The 18,400-nt window shown below is 37.8% G+C and overlaps 3 protein-coding genes across 3 annotated transcripts; 1 reads left to right on the forward strand and 2 right to left on the reverse strand.

The window, feature by feature from the left end:
- Positions 1-771: 771 nt before the first annotated feature.
- Positions 772-2,944, forward strand: LOC131989327 (high affinity immunoglobulin gamma Fc receptor I-like). The gene is made up of 5 exons (XM_059354518.1): positions 772-853; positions 1,455-1,709; positions 1,828-2,073; positions 2,628-2,731; positions 2,918-2,944. Exons 1-5 carry the CDS (start codon positions 772-774, stop codon positions 2,942-2,944), a joined length of 714 nt encoding a protein of 237 aa, XP_059210501.1.
- Positions 2,945-3,212: 268 nt separating this feature from the next.
- On the reverse strand, positions 3,213-7,833 carry LOC131989144 (uncharacterized). The gene is made up of 7 exons (XM_059354343.1): positions 7,722-7,833; positions 7,330-7,437; positions 7,087-7,158; positions 6,482-6,634; positions 5,725-5,829; positions 5,465-5,554; positions 3,213-3,938 (listed from the first exon to the last, which is right to left on the reverse strand). The coding sequence occupies exons 1-7, from the start codon at positions 7,812-7,814 to the stop codon at positions 3,840-3,842; spliced, it is 720 nt and encodes a 239-aa protein (XP_059210326.1). The 5' UTR covers positions 7,815-7,833; the 3' UTR covers positions 3,213-3,839.
- Positions 7,834-8,236: 403 nt separating this feature from the next.
- On the reverse strand, positions 8,237-13,646 carry LOC131989328 (butyrophilin subfamily 1 member A1-like). The gene is made up of 7 exons (XM_059354519.1): positions 13,641-13,646; positions 10,460-10,772; positions 9,809-10,096; positions 9,675-9,727; positions 8,880-8,957; positions 8,447-8,578; positions 8,237-8,272 (listed from the first exon to the last, which is right to left on the reverse strand). The coding sequence occupies exons 1-7, from the start codon at positions 13,644-13,646 to the stop codon at positions 8,237-8,239; spliced, it is 906 nt and encodes a 301-aa protein (XP_059210502.1).
- Between the last annotated feature and the right edge of the window lie 4,754 nt (positions 13,647-18,400).

The raw sequence follows: 18,400 nt of genomic DNA on the forward strand, positions 1-18,400 counted from the left end.
TCAGCCGGGGGCTTGTGAGTATCCCCACACCCGCCCGGCGCCTCTCACCCTGGGCAACTCCGGAAAAGGAGAGAGTCCAGCCTCTCTCCAGGAGTTTGGTTCCAGAGCCCACGCTATGTGTGGCGATGAGCCCAACTATTTCTAGCTGGTAACGCTCCACCTCCCGCACAAGCTCGGGCTCCTTCCCCGCCAGCGAGGTGACGTTCCACGTCCCCAGAGCCAGCCGCTGGAGCCGGGGGTCAGCACGCCCAGGTAACCGCCTTCGCCTGCTGCCCGACTCCCACTGCACCCGACCCCTATGTCCTACTCTGCGGGGGGTGGGCCCACAGGTCTGGCAATCAGTTAACCGAAAAATAAATTAAATTAAAAAAATATATGTTTTTGTTTTGTTTTTTCAAGTCGTTCAGCCCAAAAGTCTTGCCGGCCCACCTGGCATTTGCCCGGTATGCCAGATGGCCAGTCCAGCCCTGAATGACGTAGAATAATATGGTTTGTTGTGGTAAGAGTTGTTTGGTTTTTTTAATTTAATAATATTTAATAATATTTAAAAAACCTTCTTCAGTCCATTAGCCCAAGTGCAGCATAAAGTGTGCCTACTTTTTTTAGTACTTTTTAGTAGACATTTCTTAGTGCAAGCTATTTTTGAGAACAGTCATAAAAAAGTGGTGGAGACATGTCCCCACGGCACCACACTGCTGTCAGAGAGTCTGACCTCAGCTTTTGTATCAACCTCAGAATTAAACTGAACAGGAAGAGGAAGTTGTCAACGACATGAAACTTCAGCTCCTTTTCTGTCTGATGCTCAGTCAGCAGCAAGACAGCATGGAGGTCACAGCTCTCTGCTTCAGACTGTGTGAGTACTGAGTCTAATGTTTCTTTCTTTAAAGGTTTACATATTCCTCTATATGTACTCTGTGTGTATAAAGTAAATGAGTCAATGGGTGATATAAACTCTGTTTCCTTTATCTATCCAGTGATGATTGTTTTCATTCTGCTTGGTCAACAAGTTCAGAACATCTGTAAGTAGCACTGAATATATACAATTATTTTTCATTCATTTTTGCATTGTATATTGTTCCTCTTCAAATCATAATCAATCCAAAGACAAACATTGTATTGAAAACATCTACAAGGAGTTTTCGCGATTAAAAAGTTTCCATTTAACACAGATGCCTCGACATCACTTACGTAAGCAAACAAGACCATCAGTGAGAGTACTGGTGATTTCTATATATTTTATATATTCTTCATGCCTGTGACTGAACCACAACATCTGATTCAGTCGAAACCAAACAAAATCATAGAAGTTTACCAAAAACTCCTTCAGCTCAGACACCTGCGGAGCCTTGAGCCACCCGACAAGTACAGACCGTAGGAAGAATCCAAGAAACATGGGTTCGTTTTCATAACACTGATATTTGCAGAGATGTATATTTTGTTTTTTTCTGTTCCAGATGCAGATTTCCGTATTGTTCCAGACAAACTGCAGGTCTTTAAATATGAGTCCGTCTCTTTTCACTGTGAGGGTCTTGATGGCTCTGCTCAGTTGAGAGGAATCAGAAATATTGAGGAGTTTATTTCAGAATGTGATCAGAGAACACCGGTACAATCCTGCAGGATCCCAAGAGCCTATCATGGAGACGCTGGAGAGTACTGGTGTGAGACTGAAGGAGGAGAGAGGAGCAGCAGCGTCAACATCGCTGTCACTGGTACGTTAAACATTCTATAAAAAGCCTTTGCTTCTTTTATGATGACATTAACCTGATATCAATTGTACCATCTACCTTCCAAATTTCAGAAAAATATATTGAAATATTTATTTTTCAGCAGGTTCTGTGATCCTGGAGAGTCCTGTCCGGTCTGTGAAAGAAGGAAACAAAGTGACTCTGAGCTGCAGGAACAAAACCATATCTACCAAATTTACAGCTGATTTCTACAAAGATGGCCGCCTCATCAGCAGCAGCTCTACAGGGAACACAACCATCAACAGTGTGTCCAAGTCTGATGAAGGACTCTACAAGTGCAGCATCTCTGATGGTGGAGAGTCACCAGAGAGCTGGCTGATTATTCAAGGTATTTATTACATTGTTTAAAATGCAAATAACTAAAAGTAATGTTAGTATGCATAGTGTGAGGATCAAGTCCAGAGACAACCTGTTACATCCTAATGATACTGTCATGGTGTTGTTGCAGCTCTGGCTGTTCTTATACAGTAAAATGTTGTTAGTTATCCCTAAGAAAAGTAGAGACATGAATTTCGTAGCAAACCCCCAAATTTAGTTAATTACCCCAGTAAACCAGAGATCATGTCCTGTTTGAAACTTTTTTACTCATGTTTCATGTCACTGCTGTAACACTATTCAGCATTTCTCTATGTAAGTAGTTATTTTAAGGTGAACCCTGTTGTTTTTCCTGACCTTTGACCTTTGGTTTTGTTGCCTAACCTTAAGTTGTTCCGTATGGCAGTGTTTCAGAGTGTGAAACAGTCACAAGTGTTCGTGACATGTTTAAAAAACTGATTTTTTTGGATATCACATCAACCTCATTACTAAATATTTCATACAAAATCGTATGAAAATGTTCATGAGAAGAGACTGCTGAGCAGATATGTTCTCTTGTCTTTGCAGCTCTTCACAGAGAGACTCGTCCCTCCTCGGATCACTCCATTTATCTCCTCCTCCTCTTGAGGACTGTGTTCACCATAGTGATGGTGGCTCTGCTGCTGCTGCTGGTGGGACTGCTTCACTGTGGGAAACTCACAGTTACACAAAAATAGTTGCATGTGTATTCTTTCAGTGGCTGTGAGACTCTCAGACAGTAAGGTTAAAAACCACAGAGGTACTAACTGATGCATTAAGTTATTTTTAAAAGGCGAGCTGACTGTTCTCAGTAAATGTTGTTGTGTGTTTTGTTTTAGACTCGACAGATGCTGGTGATAATTTGAGCTTCTCAAACACAAACCACATGTATAATATATATAAAGAATGTATGTAGACGAGCGGCTAACGTGACTGCAGACCAGTGGTTAACGCCCACAGTGAGATGATGATGAGAAGCAGAACCAGAAAAAGAAAAACAGTTTTTTTTTCTCATGTGAAGTGCTTCATCATTTTACCTCCTCACGACTCTGAACATAAATCCATTATTTTGATGGACAAACTTTTTTATCAAACACAAGATCATTTAAGGACAACAGCATTTATTTACAAAGAAAAAAAAAGTTTTTTCAAAGTGGCATTTCAACATTCCTGACCAGATTTTTGTTGTTGTTCGTCTCTTATGTAAAATGTTTTTTATTATGTAAATAAAAAAAAATATTGAGTGTTCGAAGTTGACAAAAGTTTTTTGACTGATTTAGCAAAAGCAATGAACAAATATCTATATATACAAAATTGTCTTCACTCATACATTGTGAAATTACATCTCAAAGCTCAAATAAAAAAAACAAATTTGTAAGTTACATTTTTCAAAGGAAATATTGTTAAAAATAAACATCAGGTCATGGACCGGAGTTCCACAGGGTTAAAATCAAACATGTATTTATCTTGTTTTTTATTTTAGAAAAATGGAGTAGGAAATTCTACACTAAATAAACAATACAATACAATTCTGACAATAAAGGGAACCACTGAGCTCTCTATCCAGAATATAACTGACATGATGCCTGTAAAGGTACATGTGTTACTTACTTTGCACCTCAAAGAAGAAAAAACATAATTTTTATCATCAATAATTAATCCATTAAAAAATGTTTTGGTTGCTTTCGTTCACGTTTTGATTTTGAGCTTAATTGTATCCTTTGTTTCAGTTAAATTTTTTGATATTTCACAGTGTCATTTTTAGTGTTTATCAGCTTTCTTCGGGGAGATTAAAGTTGCTTCAGTCGGAGGATCTTTCACTGCAGGAGGCTTCCTTTTATAGTCACTCTTGAACATTTTCTGTTGATGATAGAGAAAGGAAGGTTGTTACTGTTGTTGTAGTGAACCTAAAACAGAAGTATGTATGACAGTTGGGTTAATAATTAATACTTATAAAAATATATGGCCAAATGTATGAAGGGCGGCTGTGGCTCAGTTGGTAGAGTGGGTTGCCCCCCAACCGTAGGGTTGGTGGTTTGATCCCGTCGATACCGTCGATACCGTCGATACCGTCGCAGCTCCCGATGCTGCGTTCATCAGTGTGTGAATGAATTCCAAATAGTGGCAGGTTGCACCGTTTAGGGAAGCATCCGCATATATATATATATATATATATATACAAATATATTTATATAGCGCTTTTCTAGTCGCTTTGCGACCACTCAAAGCGCTTTACACTACAGACTGTGCTCATTCATACACACATTCACACTGGTGGCAGAGGCTACTGTGAAGGAAATTTGGTGTTTCCTGCATGGTGGGACATGAGGTAGGTGGCAACCTACTTGATATTCAAGACACAAGGCATTGTGGGAACTGACTCTGTGAACTTAACAATGATAACACCATGAGAGAGGGGAACGTGTTGACCAGTGGGCTCTGTCCTGATGTGATGTTTAGGGCAGGAAGATAGGGCCACATTGAGACTTACTAAAGAATCAATGCTGGGAAATACAACAGATATAAGTCAAGCGGTGTATGGGACTTTGTTGTATTGTGAAAGAGTCATTCGGAATTGTGCGGTGTATGGAACACGGATGTGCTAATAAAACTTGCTGAACAGAGTATTGAGTGCTTTGTTTTTGGCCAGCTCACCCACTAACTTAGTGCAGTTGTCAAAATTGCCACGACACTACCCTAAATGCTGCCACCTGCCACCATTGGGCATTCATTCACACACCGATGAACGCAGCATCGGGAGCAATTTGAGGTTCAGTATCTTGCTCAAGGATATTGACATGTAGGCTGCGACAGTCAGGGACCGAACCACCAACCCTTCGGTTGGGGGGGACCCCCTCTACCAACTGAGCCACAGCCGCCCCTTGGTGTCTGTTCAGGTTGAACCACATTTTGGATCAGGTCTAATTATCTTCAGCACTCCAATGATTGGATGTCATTCTGCTTTGGTCCGCTTCAGTTCAGGTCTTTCTTGTTCATAAACTAAATAATGTAATCATGTGGGCTATATGTTCGGTCTGGGTTGCTTTTCTATAGGTCCAACATTTAGGAGCCAGGAAACAGCACAGTATTTCCAAAGATTAAGTTCTTCACCAACTGAGAAAAACCAATTCTTTTTAGAGCTGTCTTTCAACATATAAACATTATTATTATGATCCCCAAACTGTTGATACAGGGTTTACAAAACACTGTTGCAGTATTAAGATTTCCTTTTATTGGAACTGAGGACTTTGAGCAAACTGGAAAAAAAACAAATCTAGATAGAAATACACTGAAGTACAGTTGTGTGTATGTCCACATACTTTTAGCTATATATAGCTATATATAAATAGTGTTTGTCAGGTGTGAGATGTGAGGTGATGTCAGACCTTTCCAGTGTCGCTGTAGAGAATGACCTGCAGGTGGTCTACAGCATTCAGTTGGTCTTCAGCATCCAAAGATGTTAGTCTCAACTTCACCTATCATTAGAGAGATTGCTTTTGACATTAATATATGAAGATCACATCTGAAAACAGCTAACACTACTTAAAGTAGGATTAGAGTAACAGTTGAACAAGAAAAGACAGAAGTAAAGAAAGAAAACAAAACCACTTGAAAAACACAAGTTGAGAAATGAAGACATACTCACAGTCAAAGTATCTCCCTGGTCGAGATAACAATCCTCCAATGTGTGTTTGATTGTTTTGTTGTTTTTGAACATCAAATGTAATTTCCAGCCTCTCAGTTGTTGGAGCTGTGTGAGAGTAATTGTTGAGGAGGAAAGGGATGAGACAAAAATAAAACAATTCACCATGATCAGTCGTAGTTTTAGATTATGTGATTCCATTTGTTGGGTCATTCTTTAAGACAAACCACAGATGAGATGGCTGTACACAACATAAAAGCACCTGTACCCCACACCCACACTGATCATTTCCATGACAGCAGGTTGACGTGAAGATAATTTTGCACACTTTATGTCTTAAAAAATTATCCACATCACCTGAGTCCACATCACATGGGTCAGTCAGCGTTCAGAAAAAACATAAAACTGGTTGGAGAGATAGTCTTTTTGCTCAGAGAACCATGGTTACAAGAGGAAACATATGTTTTATTTTCTGAGAAACAAAATTCAGTATCCATCAAATTCGGCAGTCTACATTATCTGATAAATTCTTATACTCTAATACTGGTAATTTTGGTTTTATCAGTAGTTGTTTCCTTAAACTGTAACAGACTTTATCCTCCTCAACCTTTCTAAGTTTCTTTCAGCAGGTTATTAGTTTTGTTTGGATGTCCCATTTGTGGTACTATTGGATACATTTAGTTAATGTTCAGCAATAAAACTTACTGTTCATGTTCATATAGTACTTACAGTATTCATCCACACATGAATAAAAAATTACCTTTTTGGACTTGATGATGAGACGGACATATTTGCCAATCAGGTTAACGTTATCCACATCGATGGTTCCCTCGGCTGAATCCTGACTGCGACTGTCCTGCTCCAGGGTGATACTCTTAAAGTCCTCAAGCTCCAGCATTTTGTGAGCTTTTAGCTGAAAGGCAACACACAAATACATGCACATACACACAGAATTCAGCCGCACTGTATCACTATGATTTGGTCTAGTTCAAGTCTCTTTTATAAAGGTAAATCATGTTATCATGTTATCAAAGATGGGTCTGGGCACAGGCAGCAATTCCAAAGTTCAAGTTCTTTACCAAACCGAGAAAAAACATTTATTTTTGGAGATGGAAACATTTTTATGGTAAACAGTAAAAGGGTCTCCCCAAAACTACTGATACAGAGTTTAAAGAGCACTGTTTGTCTAAAATACCATGTTTTCTGCTGTCTTAAGATTTCCTTTGATTGGAACTAAGAACTTTGGACCCATAACAAACTAATCTAGATAAAAGTACACTAAAGTAAGTGAGCAGATGTATGTGTCCACAACATTTTGGACATATAGTGTGTGTGTCAGGTGTGTGATGTAAAGTGATGTCAGACCTCTCCAGTGTCGCTGTAGAGGGTGACCAGCAGCTGGTCTCCAGCATCCCAGAATTTCTGGTTCCACTTGAACTGGGCAGGGGACAGATTGTTTTGGACATTAAAATCTGAAGATCAGATCTGAAAACAGCTAACTTTACTTACAAATGTCTTCAAGTAGGATTAGGGTAACAGTTAAACCAATAAGTTGACAGCATACAATAAAATGAAACGTGGTTAACAATAAAATTAGGACAAACTCACTGTCCTGGATCCTCCAGCCCAGAGCTGATCACAGTTGTCAAATTTGTGTATAAGTGGTTTTCTGTAGTTGACTTGTATGTATAACTCCCAGTCTGTCAGTAGTTGGTCCTGTGTAGAGAAATAGTCGAGAAGAAGGGGGATGAGACAAAGATCACAAATCACCATTGGTAGTTTAACTGTATGTGATTTCATTTGTTAGTGTTGGCTCATGGAGTTTGGCAGTCTACATATACATAAACATATCTAGTGGAGTTTCATAGGCAATCCTCTTTTGACAGAACACATTTCCAAAAATTATAATGTGGGTTTTTGTTCTATCAGTGTTGTCATTAGCTGGTTGGAGTGTCCCATTTGGAGCACTACTGGATACACTTTGTTAACAGCAAAATTACCTCGTTGGACTTGTTCATTAGACAGATATATTTGCCCATTGGGTCGACGTCATCCACACTGATGGTTCCCTTGGCTGAGTCCTGACTGGTCATGGGACTGTCCTGCCTCTGGTCCTTTGGGGAATACTCATGGTTCATTTTGCTGTCCGCTAGCTGAGAAAGACATAACACACACACTTTCACTCAGATTTAGAAGCAACAAAAGGAACACAGAAATACAGTAACAGTAAAAAGAATGGTAATTTGAAAATGTCAACAAGTTATTACTTAAATTGCACAACTAATGCATTATATTACTAGTTACACCAAAAGGGTACTCTAAGTAATGGAAACTTCAACACTGTTAACAAGGTATCCCACAATTTGTCTTTTTTTAACAAGTAAAATTCAGCTTGAAACATTATGTCCTTCCTTCAGTATTTTAAAACACGCTAATGTAAATGTGTTTCTCTAGGCTGCAGTTTTATTTAGCCAGTTGGTAATAACATGTTGACATTAAGACTGAAGGGTGTCTGTTAGAAAGAAGGACGTAGAAGTCTGTAGATTGTTTGCTGTTGAACAAGAATGAACAGAAGAACAAGAAAATAGTAGTTTCTCATCTGCAGCTGGGAAGGTATGCAGGCAGACTTCAGAGAAGGAACAAATCGTGTTTTGTTTTTGTTAAGACATGTGAGTAAAGTGACTTCCAAAATGAAAAAATCACTATTATATTTTAAGAGGGTAACCTTGCATTTGGTCTCCAGAGTCTCCAGGTCATCTTTCAACTTTTGATTTTCAGTCCTCAGAGTCTGCAGCTCGTTCTCATGTCTCTGCTTTTCATCTTTGAGCTGCTGGACTTCAGCTGATTTATTTTCAAACTGGCAACAGAGAGATGAAGAGAAATAAATATGCATTTACTGAATAAATAAAGGAAGCAGTTAAAGATGCATTCAACTAATAAATATGATTTTTTTTTTAAATATTGTGGTCATATTCTTAAATTTGTCTCTATGTTTAGTTTAGTTTTGATGAGCAAAAAGACAATAATCTATCTGGTCTCAGTGTGGACTCAGATCCTGGATCTGGTCTTAGTATGACTCTATTTTTAAACTACTGCAAGTTTGATCTTTGGCTGATATAAATAATGAAACTGAAATCATTATTAAAGTGAAGATGAACCTCTTTCTTCTGTGTCTCCAGCTTCTCTTTCAGGGTCTGAACTTCCTCCTCAGCCTCCTTCCTCCTCTGCTGCTCCTCCTGGAGAGATTTAAGATGCAGTTTATCAGAGCAGCTTAGTGAAGATATCACACTGTGACACAAATGTATCATAATTTGTCATCCTTGAATTGTTTCTTCTGTTTCATTTCTCTTGAACCTCTAATATTAGAACATGTTATAACTTCTGTTAAAGCTGCTTTTGTTCCCTTCTTTATTCTTTTTCTGTTTCTTGATGTAAAGATTTTCTCTCCTTCTTGCTCAGATCAAACTTCACATCCATGTCTGTACTCACTTTGTTCTTATCTTCCTCTTTTTCATTTAAAGCCTTCATTTCTACTCCAGTGCCAAGCTGATCTTCACTTCTCTTTGTGTTAGAGCGTTTCTTCTCTTCTCCTTCATCAGTTATATCCATGAGACAGAGGCAGTAGAAATAAATTATTAAAAACATTTACATTCATATACGGAAATCACAGCATATGAGACATGAGTTTAAATCAGGTATAAAATAAAACAACACACTGATTGTAAATGAAAACAATTGTATTATTGTTTGAAAACATGACCTGTACAATATTTAACATTTCAATCACATTTAATTTAATTTACACCATTTCACTAATAATATCAATTCCTCAAAAGATCCGAAAAAAACAGCATTTATAAAGCGCTGCAGTTAACTTGTGACTTACTGATTTTGTTTTGTCTCCATTTCCACAATAAAAGTAAAAGTAACAGAACAAAAATGATGATCCAAACAGCCAAACCAGTGACGAGAGGAGCAGGACTGGACTGGACATTAAAGAAATCATCTGAAATCACAAAACACAGAATTTCTATGAAAATAACACTGAAACTAACAACATTATTATCATAAAAAGTATGATTTTGACCTGGAACAGTGATTTGTGTCTCTGTGGTGTGGTTAATGTCCTTCTGGTGGACTCTACAGGTGAAGCTGTTGCTGTGTCTCTTCTCCACAGTCACTCTGCTGCTGACAGTATAGAGGTCATCAGGACCTCTGACTGTCTCTGTAGGTCCAGCAGAGAGGAGCTTTCCCTCACCGTCCAGCCACAACACCTCAGGCTCTGGATACCAGCCAGAAGACTCACACTGGAGAACCACTCCCTCTTTGTCTCTATCGATCCCTGCTAAATTAATGGCAGGCGAAGAAACAGCACCTGTACAAAACAGAACATTTTAAAACATGCATCACTTGTACTTTCTTCTTTCTTTCATTCCCTTTTAAACCATGAAAATGTTGCTGTGTCTATCTTTCCATCAGGGTTAATGCTAATAAACAACTTTTGTTGGTCCCTCTAAGTGGACAACAACTAACGTTTATAACCAATACCATATTGCAGATTGCATGTGAGCAAAATATTGACCGGCAACACCTAAATGAATTTAAAAATTAAAATTTACTTCCTTTGTCTTCTCTGTCTGACATCTACTCATGTCCCAATATAGGGAGCTTTCGTTTGAATTTTCCCAGTCAGACTACACTGAACAGCATCATGTAGAGACTTCATGTGTCTACTTACCAACAACAAGCTGAATGAAAGACTCTTTATTCAGTTTTGGAATGAAGCATTTGTATCTCCCCGCATCAGAAGGTTTCACTTTGGAGATTTTCATTGAAATGTTTCCCTTCTTCATTTCATCAATAGACACTGAAGTTCTTCCTCTGTACGATGGGTTTTGAGCACTAGCAAGGTCCTGACCAGAACGCCGAACATGGACGAATATAGGATTCAGGTCCGATCTCGTCCACTCCAGCGTCATGGCAGAAGCATCCACCCCAGGCTCCAGGTAACATGGCAAAATGATGTCATCACCAATGTTTGCCACTATTGGCTGAGATGAACCAAATAACTGAGACTGACCTGGAAACAAATGGACCAGTTTATTCCTTCCTGTTGTAGAAACAAGTCAAAGTTGCTCATCTCTGTAGGGCTCCATGTGGATCATGGTCGTGTGCCAATAGTGGCAGACCCTTTATCTGTTGCCTGACACTGAATCTGTTATGTCACAGTTTTCCAGCTGATTCAGTTGGTTTACAATCCCATAACTACGGGTTCTTCACCTTCCAGTTGGTTCAGCTGGTTGTAATCAGCTCATTCAATGGCCTCCTACACTAATATGCATTGTTGGCCTCTAGGAGCAGTATTAATTATGACTGACACCAGAATTAGAGTGAAGACAAAGGGGGACAAGAGTAATGTAGTATAAAGCATAAAACGTATGCTGTTAGGGTGGAAATTGGGTCAAACAAACCCAGAAGACAGGCGTCAGTGTTCCATGTCACTTAACTCAATGTGCCAACTTTTTACCATACCAACTATTACTATTTTCACTTACATCATCCTCCTTAAAATTTCACTTTAATTTACATGTATTTTTTAGCCTCCAGCCATTGAATTGGCTAATAACGACCAGCTGTACCTACCAGAAGGTAGAGTGAACCCTTTTTCTTGATACTTATGGTGAAACTGCTGATAAACGTCCATTCAATTGTGTGATAACTTCCAGATCAGGTGGTTCATCAGACATTTTTTAGCCACATCTTCAATTCCACAATCAGGCAAACATGTTAATGTGTTTGTTTGTCAGCAATAACTTGAAAACGGATGACATTCCCATCAGCCTCAGCTGTACTTATTCAGTATTTATTCATGCAAACATTTTAAAATCTGTTTTTGACTATTGTGACAAGCCTTGATAACATCAACTTATTCACATAGTCATTGTGAATATGTTTAACTTATTGATATGAGCAGTTAGTTGAAAACACAAAACAGTCTTTACTTCAGTAGCCTAAGGCCTCGCAGAGTTGTGGCATGGCTGCAGACTATTATTACCATATTGGAATGAAAAACCGGTTGTACCAAGCTGAATATGTGTAGCTATAGCTGTCTCCTATACAACCCGGTCTCACAGAAATCCGTGAAATAGCCACGGATTTCGCTTAACTCAAAATCCGTGGAATAGCCACGGAATCACTCAAATTTCCGTGAAACTGACATGGATTTCGCTACAATGCAAGTTAATGACAGTCATATCCCGTGGCTATTGGTTTGTTCCAAGTCACGTGACTTTCAAGGTCCCAGCGGTCAGAACAAAAAACATGGCGGACAGTTCTCTCATTTTTAGTGAAAAAATCAATATTTTGACTTAGTTTCTGCATAAAAATGGATTTTGATCACATTTCTAGCGAGAAATATATGTTTTATTTTCCAAATATTCACTCAGTGAATGTACATAATCACTTTGTATGTTGGAATAGCCACGGGATATGACTATGTCATTAACTTGCATTGTAGCGAAATCCGTGTCAGTTTCACGGAAATTTGAGCGAATCCGTGGCTATTCCACGGATTTTGAGTTAAGCGAAATCCGTGGCTATTTCACGGATTTCTGTGAGATCATGTTGCTCCTATAACTTGCTCAACCTTCATAATAAATGTTGCTGCAAAATGTAAACTGTAATGTATTTCACCTGTAATTCACACAATTTTTACTTATAACAACTTAACACAAGTGCTTGAATCCATGAAAATATATTTTAAAAAATCCGTCAGAGGGGAAAATGTTCAAATAACTAAAATGCCAATGTGCAAAAACACTCAACAGCCATCTTTAACTTTAATTCAATGGCACATGTAGATATGATTGAGTAATTGTGTCTGATTAGAGGCCTCACTGTGACCTTCAGTGTGACCTTACCTCTACAAGAGTGTGTTAGGAGAAGGTGGAAAACCAAAACACTGAGGAGTCTGAGTGGAGACTGGAGAGACAGAAGCATCTTGTTGTTCTGGGGAAGCATCTTAAAGTTCTGAAAATCAAAGCAATGATACATTTTTACTGAAAAAAATAATAATTTGGAATAAAAAGTAACTCTTGAATAAGTTTTATGGTTGATATTATTCAGTAATTGCTAATGGAGAGTTCATATGCAACACTGTTTGTGTATGGCACAATTAAAACCAGTTGACAATATGACAAAGACGGTTCTTTAGTGACATTTAAGTGTTTGATTCTGCCAAGCTTGTTCAATGGTTTTTTTCTTCTTCATTACAGATATTTATATGTTTGGTGTCAAAACCAATAAGCAAGCAAGCAACATCTAAAATACATTGCATAGATGGTTTCAACTTTGTTCACAGGTTTTAAAATATACTTAAATATCTGTTGTGAATTGATTTGAAAATAAAAATATCAGACATATAGTGGTTTAAATATGCATCAAACATGTTTTGATAAACACACAGAAATCTGACCAAGTTACAGGGAACTTCTGCTTGATTAAGATATGAACAGCTCTGATTTAGGAAATCCCAAGTGTGCTCTTATATCAAGTGTTTTTCATAACAGGAAATTACAGGACGTTGAACCAAGGTTACACAGAAACAATGACACACGAACCTGCAAAATAAAAAGAGACACAGAATGTTGTCTCTCTCAGTGTTGTTCTGACTTTTGGATTTGTCTATCATCTGTTTTTGATACTTGCAAAATAAATCCCGCACAAGGCTGCTATTCGAATCTACCTGGTCGTCAGTTGTTTTTCTTTAAAGATTTTCTACAACATTGTAACGTAGTATTACTACAGAATCCACAACTCTGACTGCAGACACACTTCTATAGTTGGAAAAGTGGTGCTGTGTCTTCAAATCGAAGTTAGTCAAAATATCCTAAAATAAATTGAGACGAAAGACGACGTACCTGCATGGAGTGTTGTTTCTTCTGACTGCACAGTGACAGTAAATCATTGATAGACTGTTGACCTTAACTCACTCTTTTTATGACCTGCGGGGCGCTAATGCAGTTGTTAGTTGATAGTTCAAATATCGTAGTAACAGCTTATGTCTTTCCCTCAAAACAAATATTGTGTTGTATGTCTTGTATTGTTTTCACTGTGAAACAACAGCAACAAAGTCTCCCTCAAAACCTGTAGAAAGTCGTCAGGTTTAGCAGAATAATTGCTTTATAGAAATGTGTGTGTTTAGCAAATAATTTCACTTAGAGTATCTTTGTGAACATCTGAACTTTGAATCTGTTGCTATGTAACTGATAACTGGAATAAAACATTACAACTGCAATCAAAACCATAAAGAGCAATAACAGTGTTTCTTTTGTTGTCCTAGCAATTTTTAAAAAGTGGGCGGTTAAAATTTTTTTTATCTTGATCGTCAAGGGGGGCGGGGGGTGCCGTTAGGGGGGCGGGCCGCCCCTCTTATATAATGGTAGGGAAAACACGTATAAATATGTTGGGATCGTACCACAGGTAAATCTTGGGTTCATTTGTGGACTTTATCATTTGTGGACTAAATGCAACAGCTTTCTGAGTCAACTCACAAAATGACAGGTCAGAGTCCTCTGAAGAACTTCCCTCCCAGAATGCTCGGCGTTTACGACCCCCAGACCAACTCATTGGTCAAGAGACCTGTGACTCCACATGGGGTCCCCTGATAAAACAGGGCAGTGTCCCCCTGATCTCTCTCTTTCTCCACTGCCCCCGGAGCAGAAAGACCTCCTTCAGTAGTTGTCCCAGAGGCCTGGATCCACCAGCCCCCCTCCTCCTTCTTCCTTCTGAAGCCTCCTTTCCATAAGGAATTCTGAAACAACTGTAACTCTGACCTTCTCTGCGCACCAAAGTTGCATTGATGAACACAAAGTTCATTGCAACTGCCAGAGAAAGCTTCACCTCAACAACAAGGACAACCAACGATCAAAGTTGTATGTTAATCTTGCTTTATACAGACAGTCAGCCTTATATGCAACTAACTATACTGACCCTTTGATTTGCTAACACACATAATATATTTTAAGTTAGCTGTAACAAGATACAGTTTGTAACACCTCAAACTGCCACATGGCCACCAGGCCTAGTCAGCTGGGTTCACAGTGGGAACCCAGCTGAACCCACACACACACACACACACACACACACACACTCCTCTCTTTTGTAATGTAGTTCTCTATACTTTATAGATGTGTACCTTTATTTGCTTTGTTTTTAGAATAAATACCGTTTGATTACAAATACTGTGTATTTAATGTTGTACATTCTGAACGATATGCTGGCCTCTGCTGTGACAAGAATTCACAATTCCTTCAGCCATTACTAAATATTAATGAGGTCATTCCATTATAATTATATTCATAATTAATAACCAGATTCAAATTGATAGTTTAGTAAATTTATGAAACTGATTTAGGTGAATTGGATATATTTTTCTGTTTTACAGATGGTGCCCCTAACGAGCTATGACTTAGAGCAAATCAATTCATATCATTTCTTATAATTGATAATTATTTATGATAATTATTAATAATTCTTATAGCCATCTAACCACACTTTTTAACCGTGAGATTCACACAAGTGTTGCACAGGTTCATCCCTACATATTTGGTATCCTTATGGGAGGGATAGAATTAATGATAACACCCTTTTCATAACATGATTGACGCCCTTTGCAAGGTCATCATTTATTCATAAAAGAGCCATCCTTAATTTGTATCTGTAACCAGATACCCCTACATTAATTCATAACACATTAATGGTGCCCCGTGGTGTTTAAAATTTTTTTAAATATGGCTTGATTTAAATCAAGTCACCTTGAAATGGGGCACCGTTCTGTAAAACAGAAAAAAGACAGCCAATTAACCTAAATTAGTCCCATCACATTGCTAAACTACCAATTTGGAATTGTGTTTTTTTTTTTACTTTACATACAATAACATCAAAAATAAAATGAATTAAATTATTTTAAAATAAAATTAGATTTGGATTTTTTTCATAGGCGAGGTTGGCTTCTCAAATCTTCAATATTGAAAAGGACAGCATATATTCCAAAATATATTTATTCTAAAAATCAAAGTAAAAACAAACAAAATACACAATATCTAATCTAACAGATATTCACTGTGAAAATGAGAGTATGTGATGTGTATGCTTGTGTGTGTGTGTGTATGTCTGTCTGTGTGTGTGTGTGTGTGTGTGTGTGTGTGTGTGTGTGTGAGAGAGAGAATGTGTATGAGGGGCATTTAATGTCAGGGAACTATACTAAAAAGTGTGTACAGCGCCTATGCGATGACATCAAATCTCTAACGTGCGTGTGTAAATTCCATTCAATTTCAATGGACAGACGAGCGTCACGTAGGTGGCGCGCGGACGCTGCACATGCGTTTTTGGCGTGCTGAGTTCATGTCCTGTTAGAAACTTTTTAGTTCTATATGTAAGTAGTTATTTTAAGGTGAACCCTGCTGTTATTCATGACCTTTGGTTTTGTTACATAACCTTAAGTTGTTCTGTATTACAGCGTTTCAGTTTTAAACAGTCACCAGTGTTCGTGACACATTTAAAACACTGACCGATATTTTGTTGGATGTCATACGAACCTCATTAATAAATTCTTCAAGAAATATTCATCTCAATCTTCTCCTCTTGAGGACGGTGTTCACCATAGTGATGGTGGCTCTGCTGCTGCTGCTGGTGGGACTGCTTCACTGTGGGAAACTCACAGTTACACAAAAATAACTGAGACTCTTCATCTGTTTTAACCTTTCTTTAAGTTTAACTGAGTTAAATGGTGCATGAAGTTATTTTAAAAGGCGAGCGGACAGTTTTCTCAGTAAATTTTGTTGTGTGTTTTGTTTTAGACTCTGCAGATGCTGGTGATAATTTGAGCTTCTCAGAGATGATGATGATGAGAAGCAGAACCAGAAAAAGAAAACAGCTGTTTGTTTTTTTTGTGAAGTGCTTCATCATTTTACCTCCTCAGGACTCTCGACATTATTCATATGAAGTACTGTATTTTGACAAAGTTCTGCATTAGGTTAGCAAATAATATATTAGAACTGTAACTAGCATTGGATGCTCTCCATTAGACTGAATGTATTTTATTAACAGAATTATTATTTTGATATTCAAACTTTTCATCAAACACAAGATCGTTGATAACAACTGCATTTATTTACAAGGAAAAAAATATTTTTTTCAAAGTGACATTTCAACGTTCCTGACCAGTTGTTCGTCTCTTATTTAAAATGTATTTTTATGTAAATGAAAAAATATTGAGTGTTCGAAGTTAACAAAAGTTTGTTGACTGATTTAGCAAAAGCAATGAACAAATATCTATATATACAAAATTGTCTTCACTCATACATTGTGAAATTATATCTCAAAGCTCAAGTAAAAAAACATATTTGTAAGTTACATTTGTCAAAGGAAATATTATTAAAAATAAACATCAGCTCATGGATTGGAGTTCCACGGGGTTAAAATCAAACATGTATTTATCTTGTTGTTTTTTTATTTTAGAAAAATGGAGTAGGAAATTCAATAAACGAAAACCATAAAATACAATTCTGACAATAAAGAAATCCACTGAGCTCTCTATCCAGAATATAACTCACATGATGACTGTAAAGGTACATTTGTTACTTATTTTGCACCTCAAACTTGCTTTAGTTCACATTTTGATTTTGAGTTTAATTGTATCCCCTCGTCTCTACATTTTTGACATTTAACAATGTCATTTTTAGTGTTTATCAGTTTCCTTCTGGGGGATTAAAGTTGCTCAATGTTTTCAGCTGGAAGATCTTTCACTGGAGGAGGCTTCCTTGAATATTCACTCCTGAAAATTTTCTGTTGGTAATAGAAAATAGAAAGTTGTTACTGTAGTTGGAGTGAACCTAAAACAGAAGTATGTATGACAGTTAGGTTAATAATTAGGGCCTCGGGGCAATCTCACCAGCACTGGTCCCATCCAGCAATAGCTGCAGGGACCAGTGCTGCACTACTGTTATACTGTGGATTTCTTCTTCTTCCTCTTCCGGACGCAATTTCGTCCCGCTACTAGTCCTACAACTTGAAGAGTTGCAGGACAAATTATATATCAAAACGTGCGGTTTGATCGGGATCGGTGTGCTATTACTTTTCTCTACAGAATACAATTTTTTTTTTCGTAAGTCGCGAAAAACTGCCCAAAATTTTGCATTGAAGTGAATGGGATGGCCGACAAAAAACGAGCGAAAAAGAACAATAATTGGAGATTTTTAAACGTCTACTTCTCCGGTATAATTTCACCTAAAGACTCCATTTAAACTTTATACAGTAGACACAAGTCTTGTGTATCGGTGTATTAATCCACGTTTCGATAGGTCATATAGTTTTTTATCAATCCCTGTTCAATGACCATGATCATTTTTGGAGAAATTCTGAGATTATAATGGGTGTGTATTGCACGGAATGTTCGTGTCACAGTGTGTGACATCATCACCAGAGTGTAGAGGGAGAGAAAAAACTGTCAAAAAATAAATTTGAAAACTGCGCTCCAGGCCGCAAATTCCAATCTACAGAAATAATTTATACATAGAAACGTAGGAAAATTAGTCTTCTCACTCACAATCCTCTGGTAAAGCTGTCAGAGTTATAATTTGGGCGTACGACGCACAGATGATCCACCAACACCACCAAC

Source organism: Centropristis striata, chromosome 17, assembly GCF_030273125.1.
Source record: "Centropristis striata isolate RG_2023a ecotype Rhode Island chromosome 17, C.striata_1.0, whole genome shotgun sequence".
Taxonomy (NCBI): Eukaryota; Metazoa; Chordata; class Actinopteri; order Perciformes; family Serranidae; genus Centropristis; species Centropristis striata.